Below are 17,855 nucleotides of genomic sequence, written 5' to 3'. Positions count from 1 at the left end.
TCCAAATGGGATAGAGTTCTACGGTTCTACCCTAGGTAGAACCAGAGTTACCGGAAGCTTCTTAGGTAGGTGGGAAGCTCGCTTCCCGGAAATTCGCTTCGGAAGCGCGATATTCCTCGCTTCCGAAACTTCATGGGAAGTTCAATTCCCCCACGCTTCTTCTATGCTTCTCATACACATGGTCTATGCATACTATATAATTTTCTCATGTTTCTTTTCATCTTTTTCATGTATTTTCTCTCATGCTTTCACTCACTTTCCATGTACTTGCTTTAAATTGGTAACCATCATTGTTAGATTTTAACAAAAATTTAACTCTTTTACAGAAAAATCATGAAATATAAGAATGATCAATTTTATTTTAGTTTTTATTTGTTTCTTGTTTGATTCCATATTGCTTCATTTTTTATTCATATTTCGCTTTTAAATTGAAACTTTGCTTCCCGCTTCGTATAAATTTTAAAATGCCTCGCTTCTCGAAGCCGCTTCCTGTATCGTTTCCCGCTTCCGCTTCCTAGTTTGGCAACCTTGGGTAGAACTCTACTTCATCCGTAGTCTTTAATTTAAAAGTTTTGTTTTCAAAACTTTAAATTTACTTTAGTTTTAAAATGACATGGATGGATTATAGATCCATATTGGATCCATGATCCAAATCCATATTCAATCCAATTGGATCTCAACCTGAACCAAATCCTAGTCAATATGAATATGTATTGTGTCCAGATCTATATTAACATGGGCCCAACGTAACGGGTCTAATCTGATCCAAACAAAAAAAAGGTCCAAAAATAGAGGCAAGTCATTTTAGAAAACTGCATTTTTTGAGCCAACTGTTATCCGATTTTGAGAAAACAGATCTCCTATGAGATCTACATTCCGAGACGGATCTAATGATGGTTTTAACTATATTTTGCTCCTGAATTTTGCCTGAATCTAACCTAAATTTTGCTCAAATTTAAAGGTTAAAAATAATAAGTTTCACAAATTTTACTTAACATAGTTAGATCTTATCATGAGGCTCTAGACCAAGTCCAGACCTAGTTGACATCACCTCATATTTAAATACTTTTCACGATTATATGATATTAAATATAAGTATTTAATTTAAAAATATATTTTTAGGCTTAAAAATTACGTGATATTACATTGAATGTATTTAATTTAAAAAATATATTTTTAGGCTTAAAAATTACGAGATATTACATTGAATGAAGCTGAGATCCTAGATTTACTTGGAGGCTGAATCTCTACATTACTTGGCCTTTTGAAAAGTATCAGTGTATGACTTCACTATTTTCAGATTGGCAACTTCTAGGTGCAAAATTTACATCTTTGAGAGTGGTGGATGCTCCAATCTCAAATGCAGAATCAAAACTGACTTAGACTTTGATAAAACAAAACTTACTCAGACTGGGACCTCAGCAATCTAGGTGTCAATTAATTTTAAAGTGTGGTACTTGCTACATTGCTTAAAGGCATAGGAAAGAAATGGAAGAGGGTTTGGAGATAGTGGTTGTTCCAAGCTTGGTGGCAGATATGTGGTGAATGGAATTAAGCATCTACTTCAAGGCATGAAGGACATTTTACTTATTCACCATAAAATCCAAGTGCAAATCTCTCGTAATGCTAGAGGGATAGAGCCTCACAAAGATTAAAAAATGGATTAGATCACCTAAAATGGGACTTGCAGCCACCTACTAATACCTATCATTAGTCTTTTATATCCAGTCTCTTCATCTCTAACCTAAAAATTTAAAACTTTGCAATCAATCCTTTTTTAGAGTTTAAAATAATAGTTCAGTGAAAATCAGTGTTTGAAAGAACAAGTTTACACAATGGATTTGTATCTTAATACAATCATTGAAATCACATAGATTCAAAGCAAGGTTTTTGATAATTAAAGTTTACACAAAATGAGGTATTTCAAAAGAAACCCTTATCCAAAATTACAAAACGTGCTCAGGAGCAAAACAATTGTGATAGAGTGGGTCCTTGATATCACCACGTCATGGCGTCATCGTCTGCCGCATCAACCTAATCATCACCTGTATTTCATAAAAGGGATCAGACTTATGAAAGCCTGATAGGTGCATAGATATCAAAAGTTATAACAAGACTAACATATGTGTTATTCCTCTTGCAACGTGCAGTTTCAGAATAAGTAAAATGAGCATGGTAATCTTTTTTCGATAATTACTAACTTGCAGGTACGCACAGGATAAAACGTAGAAACAACTGAGACTCTTCAAGAGTTTATTATTCCATGTATTTTAATGCCCCAGACAACTAGTTGAGTTCGCTCCTAAAGGGACGGCCCATTGACCAAGAGAGAATTCCTCAAAGGCCACTTATTACCGGAGAATGCATCTAAACTTCTGTAGAAATCATTGGGATCTACTACTTAGAATAATATTTGATAGCCCAGTCCCCTAACTCCGATGATCAAAGACACTGAGTCATTGTTACTCAAGGAGCATAGTTGTTAACAACTTGTCCATCAAAGTTTTTGTACCTTCATATCATCTCCCTTGACAAAACCAAAGAATAAATGGGTACATCAAGTCTTATTTTATCTGACAACCCATTTAATATGCTCTGGTCTTTTAAATCAAATCGAGCATCTTACCTGTGAATGCGATCATCTCCGTTTATGTGATTTTCCTTTAATCATGGTGTACTGCCACACTACAAGGTTACCAAAAACCTTTAGTCCAATCATTGTCGTACTAACATGGCGTGCATGTCTATAGTACCACTACGATGAGAAAGATATTGGCTTCTTAGAAAGAAACTCATACACAACATTGAAAATTACGACATCTTGTGCCTTAGGCTGGAAAATACCTGAGTTATTCTTAATACAGAAAAGAAGAACCTAATGTACGTACCACCGAAGGCTACGTAGTCGAGGCCTTTTTGTTATGTTGGTTCGAAGAGAAAACTTAGATGCGAATATGCAAACGCAAAACACTTGTTTTGCTTTTCGAGACATCGGAGAATGCAAGCTTGAAATCTCGCATATAAAATCTATCAAAAATCGAGTTTCAGCAAGTATGCCCAAGTCTGCATCTTTAAATACATACTAGCATAATTTAAAGCAAGCAGAACTACGCAAAAACTACGTACCTTATAAAATTATATATGTATATAGAACAAGGTTGCCAAACTAGGAAGCGAAAGCGGGAAACGAAACGAAACGATACGGGAAGAGAAAGCGAGAAGTGAGTCATTTTAAAATGTATAAGAAGCGGGCAGCGAAGTATCAATTTGAAAGCGAAATATAAATAAAAAATGAAGCAATATGGTAACTGAATAAGAATCGAACAAGAAACAAATAAAAACTAAAATAAAATTAATCATTCTTATATTTCATGATTTTTCAGTAAAAAAGTTAAATTTTTGTTAAAATCTAACAATGATGGTTACCAATTTAAAGAAAGTACACGAGAAGCGAGTGGAAGCGTGAGAGAAAATACATGAAAAAATGAGAAAAGCATATAGGAAGCATAGACCATGCGTGTGGGAAGCACAAAAGAAGCATGGAGGAATCAAGATTCACATGAAGTTTTGGAAGCGAAGAGTATCGCGCTTTTGAAGCGAGTTTCTGTGAAGCAAACTTCCCACCTACCTATGAAGTTTTCGATAACTCTGATATAAAATACATATATATTAAAGCATAAGCATGTGCACGTGACAGCACAACGGCAAGGTAAATGGCATAAAGCAAAGCCCGATGTGTGAAACCACACATTGAGCTAAATAAATTGCGTAAGCGAGACCCGATGTATGAAACCATACATCGGGCTAAATAAATTGCATAAAGCAGGAGCATGTGCACGTTACAGTGCAACGGCAAAGTAAGTGACATAAAGCAAAGCCCGATGTGTGAAACCACATATCAAACTAAATAAATTACAAAAAGTTGGAGCTTGTGCATATTACAGCATGACGACAAAGTAAATAACGTAATTTAAAATAGACAAGAATATGCAAAACTGCGTCCTTGAGTTAAAAGCATATATATATATATATATATATATATATATATATATATATATATATATATATATATATATATATATATATATATATATATATATATATATATATATATATATATATATATATATATATATAACGTAAATATAATACGTATAAGTTAGAAGTATTCTGACATTGTTCTCGTATGCAACTTTTCCCTACCTCAGAGATGGTCAAGATCTCTGCGATTCCAAGTGTAGGTTATAATAATGTTTATGCCTCGGTAACCGTGTTGAAAATATGAAGTCTCGTTCAATGTGCCAAATGGTGCGCTGAAAATGGTTTTTATCATGTTGTGAAAAGAATGACGTAGCAAACTTAATTTAACAAAATAAGTGACGTTTGTGTTGCAGGTGTTGAACCAGAACCCAATTCGAGCTAGCTGGACCAAGTCAGGCTTGATGCTAGCCAAGCTCAGCCTGGTTGCGCTTGTCAAGGCAGACCAAGGGAGGGCTGGCAGGGTCCCGCTGAGCTGGCTCAGTGAAACTGATTCAAACTCGATGCACCCGAGGTGGTACACAAACCACGAGGCAGTTGCGACAGTGATAGCAGGGCCCACCATGCTTTCACTGCGCTAATGGCAACAATCGTGTGGCCCACCTGACTTGTTGGCGGTGGCGGCGAACAGACGTGCGGCAAAGGGGTGGTCTGTCTGGGTCATATGGTGGCTAGGCCACTGCCTTCGACAGTGGCCATCCCTTAGCCGAGCAGGGCTCGGTTGGACTCAATCCAAAAAAAAAAGGGAAAAAACTAAGTTGGGCTCAATTTTGACCGAGCTCAGCTCGATCGGGCTTACCCTGCGTGGCTGGGGAAGTGGCCAGCCCACAACCGAGCCAGGCTCGGTTCTTGCGTAAGAGAGGAAGAAGGGCAAGAGGGTTGTGCCCTCCTACCGACAACTGAGGGGTGAGGGAGAGAGAAAGACGGGGGGGGGGGGCGTGTTTTAAAACAAAAGCCCTTCCATCGATGGTTCAGTCGAGAGAGACAGAGAGACGGGGGCGTGATTTCCAGCAAAACCCCTCCTGTCAGGGGTTTAGCCGAGAGAGACAGAGAGATGGGGGTGTGATTTCCAGCAACCCCCACCCCCCCCCCCCCCACCCCCCCGTCGAGGGTTTATCCGAGAGAGACAGAGAGACTGGGGAGTGAGACAGGAGGGTGACGCCCTCCTATTCACCATAAAGAGAGAGCGAGAGAGAACTTACCGGGGAGAGGCGGTTCCAGGCGAGGAGTGAGCTTCGGCGAGGGGATGGGAGCGCAGAGAGAGGGAGAGAGAGAGATTGGTAGAGGGAGAGACGGGAAGAGAGAGCATAGAGAGGGGGGGAGAGAGGTATGCAGAGGGGAGAGAGAGCGTAGAGAGGGAGTCGAGGTTTTCTTTTTTAAAAAGAAACCCCCCTGCAAGGGTTTAAATAAAGTAATGGGGGGGATGTCGACTGGTTAGTCGACATCGAAACTAGATCCAATCCAATCCATTCTTTTTTTGAACCCTTACAAATTTACGGATTTTACAGGGTGGCCACATGTTTAGCATTCACCTTTGTATAAGAGGTCAATTGCATGCTTATATGCCTGAGGAATACATCCAGATCAAATCTCAGCTTCTACATATTTCATTTTTCATATGTCTGAAAGGACTTCCAAAGTGTCCCAAACATTGTATGACTATTACATGCCAACGCAAAATACCTAGCATAAAGCTAGGATAACATAAAGTAGTAATATCCAGCCTGTTTAATGATAGAACAATTTATTGGCTACGAATAGGCCTATACTTACTCTGTCATAGAAGAACTCAACTAAGGACCTAAGGCCCTTGAGACCTGTTCAAGCCCATCAGTAATTGACATGTTCAGCTCCATAACATTAAGTTCAAATTTCCTTTCTAGGTGGTTTTCATCCTCAGGCACCTGCCACATAATTTTCATACTTACAAACTTCCTGAGACAAATCTGTAGATGACTTGTCTCCGTGCTTAGAAATTGATGGGAATAGCATGGGAAGCCAGATCAAGGGATACAGTTCAAACTGGTCAGATATAACACTGAAACCAAGATAATTGAACCTAGTTTTCCAAAACATGGAGAGAGATAATCTCCATAAAGGACAACACCAAGTGTTATGTCTATATGAGAGAGGGGGGGTGGGGTAGAGGAGAGATTTCCCAAGCCATCTTTTGTAATGCTTTCACAAGAAAGAGTGGATCAGAATATGGCTTTGATAAGTTCAAATAATTAAAAGTAATTGCCCAATTTCACAACTGAATGTGATGCCTGAATGAAAAAGGTTGTTACATCTTCACAGACGGGCCTCAGGTAGCATTAGATATAGTCCATCTTAAAGAAAATAGCTGCAATATCTATCAGAATCAACTCGAAATAGATAGGTCATTCATTTCATACAAATATGTCGGACTATATCTGAAAGTCCTTGACTATACCTGTATTAGGATGATCGATTTGCGTGAAAGACCAGCCTGCAAAAGAGAAACCATTACATTGACAATCTATATAAACAAAAAATGATTATCCAATTTGCTTGTGCAGAAATAGAGAAATTGGACTGAAACCACATAGTTAAACTATGCAATAGTGAACGTAGACCACTCCGAAAAATCACACAAGCACACAGACAACTACACACATGCATATGCCCATATCTATAACATAATTTATGGTAAATTGGTAATGAGAAAGCTAACCTGTATGGCTTCCAACTGCGACTCATTATGATTATTCTTCAAAAATTCCATGAGAGGGCTTGGAACATTCCATGCTCGATCTCCCAGATTGCCATTTTGTGGTTTCTCAACCACAGATAATATCAGATCAGAGAAAGGAAGGGTGGCAACAGAACGCAGAGCAGCATATTCACGCATGATAGTCGATAAACTGCATATCTGCAATGCTTGGCAAATTTAAATAGAAACCATGTGGCATGACTAGTTTGGTGAGAAAGATCAATTCAGATGATTTTGCATGTATGAACAACATAGTTTCATAGACTGTGATATTGACTCCATTAGATGCTATGACTAATAATATTGTTGATCCAACATGAGAAAGAAGCACATGAAAACAAACTAGGGTTTTGGGATTGACTCCAGGTACTACCATTTTATACAACGTGAGTGTGAATCAAATTTCTGGCACACAGTGATCCAGCACTTACACGTTTATTGTAAGTGGAATTTTATTCCATTAAATGTAATACAAAATTGACAATTAAACAGTAAAACCAGAAATCTTCTCAATATCTTCTCAAAAATCACCTGCAAAATTGAAAAATATTTTCCAAAGGTATAATTTGATTCAGGGAAAGCAAGAAACAAACACTAAGAGGCAATGAAATATCACCAACTAACGAGGACATCAGCAAATTTGAACTGATACACAAGCAAACATCTTGGCCACCTCATCACATTAGCTGACGTTCTTGGGGTTCAAACTCATCAAGGATTAAACTCCAATCCACATGAAATATCAGACCAAAAGAGACATCAAGATACGTGCCACATGCTGGAAATAAGTGGAACAGCCTCATCTGGGATCATACTAAGAAAACACTGCAGCTGATAATTCATCTAGACTATGTTTACCATCTGCATGGATAATGAAAAACAATAGACCAAATTTCATTCTAGAAAGCATAAGATCAAGCAAGAAGAAAACAATTTTTAGACCATCCTAGTCCATGTATATTTTAAGAGGAAAAAGAACATTCATATTTCCCTCGAAAGGATAGAAAACAATATAAAGGAACAGTTTTTACCTTTCGTATATTGATAGGGATATTCTTCACCTGAAAAGCAGAGAGCATCCTCGAGAGCCTAGGAGTGGACTCAATTTCATCTGTATTCAGCTGCTTGACCTCTCCACTGAGAAATGTTCTTAGTTTGAGTTTTGTTCCACCATCACGGCCATCCACCATTGAAAAAGCATAAGTGCTAGGTAATGTTTTTGCACCTTCAAACTTAAAAGATCGTAAAAAAAATATAAGAGTGAGAGAGCAAGAGTGTTGTATATTTTTAAATCCTTCATAAAATTAATCAGGCATACCATTTCCATTGACGCTGTAATAACTTACTCACAGGTTGCATGCATATAAGTTCCATTCAATTACCTAAAGCAGATCCCTAAAAGACCAGAATACTAGTTGCATCCTAGGTAGTCAAAATCCTGCCTAGGCTACCCAGGCACAAGACTTGCCTAGGAGTGCATAGATGCCTAGGCGAGTACCTAGGTGGGAGGGCACCAAGGTTGGTAATTGGTAATTTTTTATAATGTTTAAAACATTATAATCATGCTTTGATTATGTCTTTTGAAATTTTAAAGTTTTCCAATTTTTATTTTTGTTTCAGATAATTATGTTCATTAGTCTGGACTCTCTAGGCAATGCAGCTAGACAAATTTGTTTAGATGAATTTGAATCATAGAAATGTACTTATGTTTTAACTGTATAACTTTGCTCTTGAATTTTCTTGTTTTTCTAGTTTTAGATATTTAGCTCCATAAATTGTGTTGAATATGTATTTGCTATTAATTTAAGAATTTTTTATGATTTTTTCTGTTTTTTGGTCCTGACTAGGCCAACTAGTCCAGCCTACGCATTGACTAGGCCTTTCAAGGACTAGCACCTAGGCAACGATTAGCGCTTTTGACTACTTAGGTTGCATCATGATTGTTGGACCATGTTGTATTTGAATCCTTTGCTAGTTGGCATTATGATATTTTGACCCTCAACGTGCTTCACTAAATGAAATCAGTGAGAGAGTTTACCAGCATCAGTAGAATATTCAGTAGCACAGGCAGCGGCTCCCAAATAGAGATGTGACAGGTCTTGGATTTTCAGTACAGATTCTTGTTCTCTCTCTATTGGAGCCTAGAGTTGAACCTTTTACAAAAAGGACAATTTGGAGTTTTTGTCTCTCTGCTAGAGCTAAGGTCTTCACTTTACTTGTAACATCAGATAATTTTAACACTTAATCCAACCTTAAAAAGAGGGGTTTTAATTATGTAAAGCTGATGAAGACACTACGGAACATCTAATGTGGTGATGACCTTTTCTCCCAATCCATCTTTAGAATGCCTTGGCCTGATCTCAATGACCAATGGCACAGGAACAGCATTAGGCTGCTCCTAGTTACTAACAGATATACACAACAGTGCAAAGTGGAGATTCATCAGGAAGTGACTTTTCACACCCTGCTGGCTTATTTGGTTAGAAAGGTAAGAGAGATTCTTCAATAACAAAGCCGCTAATCTTTGACATAAACGGTGCTAGATTGTGCTATCATAAAGCAGCTGAACAAGGATCTTTCTTGGATTGGCCAACCAAGAATTGGCGGAAATCTCTCTCATTTTTTATTTGTAACTTTTTGTGCTGGTAATGAATGACATCTTATAGCTGCTATATACCTCTTTATTTTAAATGCTTTATTTCCTCTAAAGATATAATATAATATATATAATATGCGTTGTGTGTGTGTGTGTGAATATGTGCACGTACATGTAAGTAATTATAGACATGCATACATGAAGACATATACATTTCTTTCATAGACTATGTCCTTTTTGAGCCACTGTGAACTCCTTCCACAAAAAACTATGAAAGAAAAAGTTCAAGTTCCACACACATGTTTAGTAAGTCGTGTTGTCTTAAGCCATCATAAACCTTCTGACCAATATGAATTGCAATTAGATAAGTTTCATCAGAAAATACTAAACATGACAAAAAAAATTATGTGACAACATGTGAATCATCCATCAGCTTCTTCGACCATATAGTTGATGGTGACAGTTAGGCCCTTCTAATTTGAAAGCAAAATCCAACTAAAGGACCATAGTTTTGTATGTGTATGTATGTACAAGCATGCACATATATGCATGCAAAGTTCTTTTCATAGACTATGCCATTTGGAGACATCATAGACCCCTTCTACCAGGAGTAATGAATGCAAGAGCATATTCTGCATGCATTTGCACAGATTTTGACAGGCTCCGCTGTTTTGAGCCATCGGAAACTCCTCCAACCAAAATGTAGGTGAATATTAGAGTGTTCCATAAGCACATACTCAATATGTCAAAGGTATCACGTGAGACAGATATATAAGCTTCTTCCCGTTTGCAGTACCATGTACTAAGGAAAGAAAATTAAAATTTAAAACAAGAAAAAAGAAATCCTAAGTAAGCGCTTAAACCATACTGATTGATGCTAACCATTTTCATAGCACTTTTTTGCCAAGCAGACCTATGTCTTCCTGGATCATCCACAAGAGCTTTACAACCTGATATATAAGGTACATGGCAAATGGTGGTAGACTAAACTAAGCTGAGTATTTGCCAAGGGTAAAAGTTCTCATGGAATCAGAGAATATGCAACTTCAAGGTAACAATAAGCTTCACAGTTGAAACTTTTGTTGCCAACAATCAAATGCAAGTCAAAGAAGTTAGCTTCATGGCCACTAACAATTACCAAAATACTATGGGGTTTAGATACAAAGGGGAACCACATTTATCAACATCTCAATTACCAGCTTGGAAGCTTTGACTGCAGCAGAAACCCACTCTCCTAGAAGTAAGGCTAGGAAACAAGATGAGCTGCTCATCGCTTGGCTTGTAAGAGCCATTCTAACCCATAATCTGGCAAGTCGAACACGAAGAATAGGTTTTAGCTTGGCTCAGCTCACATAGGCTCGTTAAATATAATATGTATATTTTGAATTTATCTCATATTACATAGTGCAGTGTGGAACAAATTGTTAAATTATTTGGCATGCGGGCCATTGGTATAAAATCTTACTGCTTCTAGCTTTGAAACATTGTATTCTTTGGTAAATATACCCACTCGGCGTCAGGTCAACAAGTCTACAATTCAAATTCTGTTACTTCCAGCTTTAAGCAATATATTTTTTCGTAAACAAGCCAACTTGAGCTCGGGTCATTTAACTCAGGTTTGTTATAAGCTCGAGCTTGGCTCAGCTAGACACAAGAACGAGACAAGCTTGTACACCTCAAGCTTGGTTTGTTTGGCTCATTTAACAGCCTACCTAGAAGCATGCTTCACGAAACCTAGCACTTTGAATGTCTAATTAAATGGTCCTCATTTGCTTTAACCAAATGCTTCCTTGAATATTTAGAAATCCAGCTTTAACTCTTCTATCACATGTTGGGTTTGTAAAACTGAAATCCAACTCCAAGGAACCAGGAATTCTGTTCATTCATATTTCACAGGTAATGAGGAAATGGCAACATTAGCTAATAACAAGGAACATCCTTTCCTTATTATCTGAAGTACACGGATCTTTTATTCCATGGAATTGGCAGAGGCTTTTAGTTCTACAAACTAAACATGCTATTGAGAACCCCTCCTAAATTTTACTACGTCTTCCTAAAAAAGCAACAACCATCAGCAAAAACATCCGTCATTATCTATGTTATATGGGTGCTTCTACACCCCTACAGCACCTGCATCAACACAGCTGGGTGTAGGTGCCAGTGCGGGTGTGTCAGTCGATATGGCTGGGTGTAGAGCTGGGAAGTGAGCCGAGCTCGGGCTGCTCAGACTCAGCTCGATAAGGGTACACCGTACACCCCTGCTCAGGCTCAGCTCATGAACTCACCACGAACCAAGCTGAGCCCAAGCTCGTTACAAGCTGATCATGAGTTGTCTTGTTTTATAAAAAAATTGTTTTTTAAATGTTTTTTAAGGCTTGATAATATATAAAATACATCAAATATATGTATAACACATATAATACATCAATAATATATGTATAAAACATATACAATATGCATATTATGCATATAACATATATATATATATATATAATATGCATAAAATATATAAACATATACTTTGTAAAACAAGCCTATACAGGTCGAGCCAAGGCAAGATTGCCATGTTCATACTCGGCTCATTCACCTAAACGAGATGGCTTGAAGCTTGGTTCACCGAGCCAAGCCAAGTTGAACAGCAGGCTTCTCATCTCATTTACCAGCAGCAGCTGGGTGCAAGTCAACAAGTCCGGGTGCGGTTAACAATGCACCAACCATTTTCCCTCCAAATTTGGACTTGTCAACTTTGACCAAGTGCAAAATTGTCCAAATTATAAAAAAAAAATTAAAAACCTAAAGGAACTTGTAATTGTATAATTTATAAATGCATTATATATAGACACACACACACACATATATTTTTTATATTTAATATAGAGAGAGGGGGGAGTAAGTGCAAAAACCCGAAAAAAAATAACTTGGATTTGGGTCGGATCTGGACCCGAACCCAAACCGGACCAATGGAGGCACCGCCTCCCTCGTGCCTTTTAAAGACAGTGAGGCAAAGTGGGGAGGTTTCTCGAAACCTCCTTCCCCTCTGCTCTCCCATTCTCGCTCTCTCGTCTCTCTGTACTCCCTCTCCCCGTTTACTTCGCGCCGGCAACCTCACCACCATCGGCAAGCTCCTCTCCGGCGAGCTCCAGGTACGCACCCTCGTTCTTCTTCTCCTTTTCTTTCCATCTCTCTCCCTCACTTCTCCGTTTGCGTAAGGAGGGCTGAGCCACCTCCCTCAAGCCCCCTCCTTGTTGCCCTAAATCGCAGGGGAGGGGCAGAGCCCCCTCCCTGCGATGTGTTTTGCGAGGGAGGGGCCCAGCCCCCTCCCGATGCATCTGTTTGCAAGGGAGGGGGTCGAGCCCCTCCCTGTGTGTCGTATTTGGCGGGGGAGGGGTCGAGCCCCCTCCCTGTGTCTCCTTTTGGCAGGGGAGGGGCCGAGCCCTCCCTATGCTCCCTGCACCATCTTCAGTAGGGGAGGGGTTGAACCCCTCCCTGCTCCTATGTTACGGCAAGGGAGGGGTTGAGCCCCTCCCTGCTCCATGTTACGGCAGGGGAGGGGGTCGAGCCCCTCCTTGCACCGTCGTTGTACAGGAGAAGGGTTGAGCCCCCTCCCTGCTCCCTCTTCTCTAGCGTCAGGCAAGGGCTTCGCTCCCTGCTCGTTCGTGTGTTCGTCAGGCAAGGGTCAAGCCCCTGCCTCTTTGCGTATTCGGCAGGCAAGCGCAAAGCCCCTTGCCTCCCCCTTTATGGCTAATGGGCAGGGGACTAGCCCCTGCCTCTTTGCTTTTCGGCTGGCAGGGGTAGAGCCCCCTTCCTCTCCCCCGGCATCAGGCAGGGGCTTCGCCCCCTACCTGTTCGCATAATCGCCAGGCAAGGGACAAGTCCCTGCCTCCTTGCATGCTCAACAGACAGGGGCGAAGCCCCCTGCCACTCCTTCGTTGTTGACAAGCTGGGGCTTTGCCCCTGCCTCTATTCTACTTTGTTAGGCAGGGGCGCAACCCTGCCTGCCCTCGCTTTCTGAGGGCAGGGGTGCAACCCCCTGCCTCCTCGTAGTTTGCCGACAGCAGGTCAGCATGGGCTCGCAGCCCCTGCTTCTTCCGCTTATAGCAGGTGCGCAAGGGCACGATGCCCCTGCCTCTGCTTCCTTCACGTCAGAACAGCGGCAGTGCCCCTGACCTTCTATTTTTGGTATTAGCTTGCAAAGATCGTCGCTTTTGAAGCTCGTACAACAAATCCCGTTCACGCTCCGCGGCCCGAGCCGTCAATTGCCTACACCCGCAAACGCCAGCAAGCTCGCAACTCCCCAAGGTAGGGAAAGATTGCACGGAGGACTTGAACGATTGAATTGAGTTCAATTAACTAACAAGGCAATTAAATAAATATATATGGATATATATATTTATACGAGTACGCATTTAACTCAAGGACGTGATTTCATGATCCTTTTCCTTTACTTTATGTCAGTCTTTACTTTACTGTCGTGCTTTGCACCCAGGCTTTGCGTTTGCACTTTTCCTGACAGTCTTTACCTTGTCGTCGCGCTTTGCGCCCAGGCTCCTGCTTTTGCAAATGTTTTGTTATTGTCTTGACATTGGAGATGACGCTCAAGTTTTTGCTCTTTGCATGTGCTATAAAGGCATCCTCATGGAGGATGCAAGGGGAATTTACCGATCTCTCTCTTGCGATTAGAGTTGAGTCAACGTTTAACGATACATCATCGTCTAAAGAGATGGATCACAAGCAGGGATCTTGGCTTTTCGAGTGAGCAGTCCTGCAACGTAGACTTGAGATTTTAGGGAGCTGTGCAAAAGCATCAAAGACTGCCCAAATCAAAGTATTTGGGAGAATGTGTTTTGGCTGGTTCTGTTCGTCTATTCAACATATCTCGGGTAACCCCGAATTGGGGGTTGAGCGAACTTCTTAGCAGGGGTTCTATTGAGAAACCAGTATCCCGTCTATCGAGGCCGGTATCGAGTCATGTGAGGCATGTAGATACCCCGATAGGAGATGAGATTCTAGAAAATCGCAATGTCAAAAGTAAAGTTTGAGAAACATTACATCCTTGTGAAACACTTTTGTTGAGGCTCCTATTGAGGAACTATACCCCTTTCATCCTAGACTACTTGTAGTCGTGCACTACACGCTAGTACTACGATCATCGGATGAGACGGTCGTGGGACCTCGAACAGTGCTAAATGCACAATGTAGTAAACACATAAAATGGGATCGCCTTCACAGGTAAGATGCTCATTTGGTCAAAAGACCAGAGCATATAGAATGAGTCGTCAGTTAATTTACCTTTGACGCACTCATTCGATTCTTGTAGTCTGTCAAGAGAAAGGACAGAGTAGTACACACTCCAATGAACAGGTTGTTAACAACCACCCCACAGGCAAAGATCCGGCCTCTCCAGTAATTGGTGTTAGGGGAAGGGACTACCAGACATTATCCTAGGTGGTAGATCCCATGGACTTCTGCAGAAGTTGGATGCATCCGTTGCCAAACACCAACCTTTGGGAAATCCTCTCTCGGCTAAAGTCGTCCCCTTAGGAGCAGACTCAACTAACTATTCGGGTTATTGAAAATACATAGAATAACAGACTCTCGAACTAGTCTCAGTTGTTTCTACGATTTACCTGCGCGTACCCGCAGGCCAGTAATATCGAAACATAAAGTCTGTTCACACTGGTTGATGGGTCAAGAGACTTGTTTGTTGCATGGTAGTTCACAACTTGCGATCAAATGAATCGTCATGCTGTGTTTGACAGTTGCACTGCTTACTTGCTTTGAACTGCTTACATGTTTAACTGCATATCTGCTTTAAACTACTTAGTATGCTGAATTAAATGTACTTAATTCAGTTTCCTGTAGTCTCTCTTGTGCACCCACTAGTTTTTCGTGAAATTAACTCATTCTATGGGTACAGGTGATGATTAGGTACACCACGGGCGATGGCAACATGGTTTCAAGATTTTCTCTTCATGCTCTTAGCTCGCGTCCTGGACGTTTTTGGGTTTTGTAACGGATTTTCCTTGGGATATCCGAATTTTGTACTATTTGGGTACTTCTTTTAATGAAAGTGACTTTTCCAAGTGTTTTGCAAGTAGCATGGATTGTGAGTTTTTGTTCTTTTAGCTAATGTGCCCAAAGTTGTCAGCTTGTCTTTCTAAATTTAACAAAAGAATAGTCTTCCGTTGATTTTATAAACAAACTCTGAAAGGAAAGAGATTTTTTCTAGTCTCTTGCCTATTTTATGAAAGGTTCGCAAGTTTGAAATTTTAGGGTGTTACATATTGGTATCAAAGTCAAGTTAAGCAAGGATTCTTGACCATTGAGCATCTGCATCGCGTTGTGAGTATACAATTTCTCTTGTTTTGTAGTTGTATTTTACATTGTTAAGCAAAGTGGCTTGACACGTTCTGCTTATGTACCAGCATTGCTGAGTTTTTGTAAACTACTCATGTTAAGCATGAATAGTACGGATGTTTTTGGCTTCTATCTCGAGCTTCCTGAAATTTCTGATCTTTGGTATCCTTTATTTACTTCAAGGATGGTAAGGAACTCGAACGAAGATTCGACTAACGAATGGTCAGAACAACGGGGATTCGTGATGGATTCCCTAAGTATCCTGACAGAGGCTATGCGAGACATTCGTTCCCAAATGGATCAAGCGCCCTTTCCTGAACCGAGTTAGCATACCGCAGTAACCTATGAGAAATTTTTGAAACTTGACCCCTCGACCTTCGCCGGTAAGCCCGACCCAGACATGGCTGATAACTGGGTGAAGGAGGTGGAACAAGTGTTTGAAGTCTTGTCAGTCCCTGACGACAAAAAGGTGTTATATGGGACCTTCACGCTGAAGGACAATGCCCGCAGTTGGTGGGACATGGCCCGGGGTGTGCAGTTTCCGAGAATTTCACCAATTCCTTGGAAAGCTTTCAGAAAAGCTTTCTTGGAGAACTACTTCCCTCCTCATACGAGGGAGAAGAAGAAGGTGGAGTTCTTGGAACTCAGCCAGGGCAATTCGAGTTTGATGGATTACATCGCTAAATTCCAAAGTTTGGAACCCTACTGCCCAAACCTATTCGCGGATGATCGCGAGCGGGCAGAAAAGTTTATTCGAGGGCTGGAGGAGGGGCTCATGTATCGGGTCCTAACTAGTATGCCTTGACTTTCTTTGCGGTAGTTGTTGCCGCCACACCCTCCTGAGTGAAGCCTGGGAACGCTCTAAGAGTACTCAGAGCAGGAAGCCACCCGCTGTGGGTGGTGAGCCGAAGACACCATCCGGTTGCCCAGGCAAACGGTCGTTCTTTCCCATAAAGATCGAAGAAGGAAAGAAACAGTTTCCTCCTTCGAAGCGTCAACGGCCTTAGAGCAACCCTCCAGCTAGGCAGCAGGCTGGCAATGTATGCTCCAGATGTCGACAATCTCAATTTGGGCAGGCGTGCCTGCTCGACACAGGCGGATGCCTGTATTGTGGCCCGTGATTGCCGCAAAAAGGCCACTACGCCCGTGATTGCTGCAAAAAGGCAGTTGACGACTCCAGGCAGAACAACGGAGCACCTCTGCTCCCTCGGCTACCGCAGCAACAGCATCAGTCACCGCAACCGTCGTCGAGCGGTCAGAAGAAGGCGTCGGGACGCGTCTACATTGCCTCGGTCGAGCAGTTGACCAAGGGCGACCTAGTGCAAGGTACCCTTTTTGTCGCTAACCAAGCAGCCTTTGTGCTTTTTTATTGTGGTGCCAAACACTCTTTTATTTCGGTAAATTTTGCTGAGTTTTTTCACGTACCTGTAAAACCCTTGCATAATACCCTTGAAGTGTATAACCCGATCGGGAAAAACACCATTTGTGTTGCCTACGTACCAGAGTTGGACGTAGTCTTGGCAGATCGGCATTTACTGACTTGTGTTATCCTGCTAGATATGACGGAATTTGACGTCATCCTAGGCATGGATTGGCTGCACAAGTATCATGCCAAGATAGCAGGATTGTTTTATCTCCACCAGGAATGTCCAAGGTGGAATTAAAGATCGTGAAACTCGTTCAGGCGAGCAAGTTGATTTCGTCGCTAAAGGCGCAGAACTAGCTGAGAAAGGGATGCACTGCCTTCTTGGTCAGTGTCATCCAGTCCGAACCGATGCGAGTCCCGATGGGGGACTTAGAGGTGGTTCAGGATTTTCCAAACATCTTCCCAGAGGAGCTGCCAAGACTTCCTCCGCTTGGAGAGGTGCAGTTCAGCATCGAGTTGTTGTCGGGTACTGCGCCAATTTCAAATGCTCCATATCGGATGGCGCCAGCAGAACTCAAAGAGCTCAAGAAGCAGTTGCAGGAGTTAATGGATCAGGGATTCATTCGCCCCAGCGTCTCACCCTTAGGAGCTCCTATCTTGATCGTGAAAAAGAAGAACGGATCATTGCGGTTGTGCATTGACTATCGGATGCTCAACCAGGCAACAATAAAGAATAAGTACTCGTTGCCACGCATCGAGGATTT

The 17,855-nt window shown here is 41.2% G+C and overlaps 1 protein-coding gene across 4 annotated transcripts in view; it reads right to left on the bottom strand.

Annotated features, from left to right (window-relative positions):
• Window positions 1–17,855, bottom strand: part of MAA3 (P-loop containing nucleoside triphosphate hydrolases superfamily protein) — a 187,416-nt gene that overhangs the window by 132,145 nt on the left and 37,416 nt on the right. For all 4 annotated transcript variants that reach the window (XM_089996824.1, XM_089996825.1, XM_089996822.1 and 1 more), the window contains 3 exons: window positions 7,804–8,004; window positions 6,734–6,931; window positions 6,473–6,508 (listed from right to left, as the gene is read on the bottom strand). In XM_089996824.1, coding sequence (XP_089852950.1) covers window positions 6,473–6,508; window positions 6,734–6,931; window positions 7,804–8,004 — 435 coding nt within the window. The remainder of the gene's footprint in view (window positions 1–6,472; window positions 6,509–6,733; window positions 6,932–7,803; window positions 8,005–17,855) is intronic.

The sequence above is a fragment of the Nuphar pumila genome, chromosome 2 (genome assembly GCF_984573655.1).
Source record: "Nuphar pumila chromosome 2, dmNupPumi1.hap1.1, whole genome shotgun sequence".
NCBI lineage: Eukaryota > Viridiplantae > Streptophyta > Magnoliopsida > Nymphaeales > Nymphaeaceae > Nuphar > Nuphar pumila.
The sequence above is the reverse complement of the archived record's forward strand: the minus strand, read 5'-3'. Positions and strand labels throughout refer to the sequence as shown.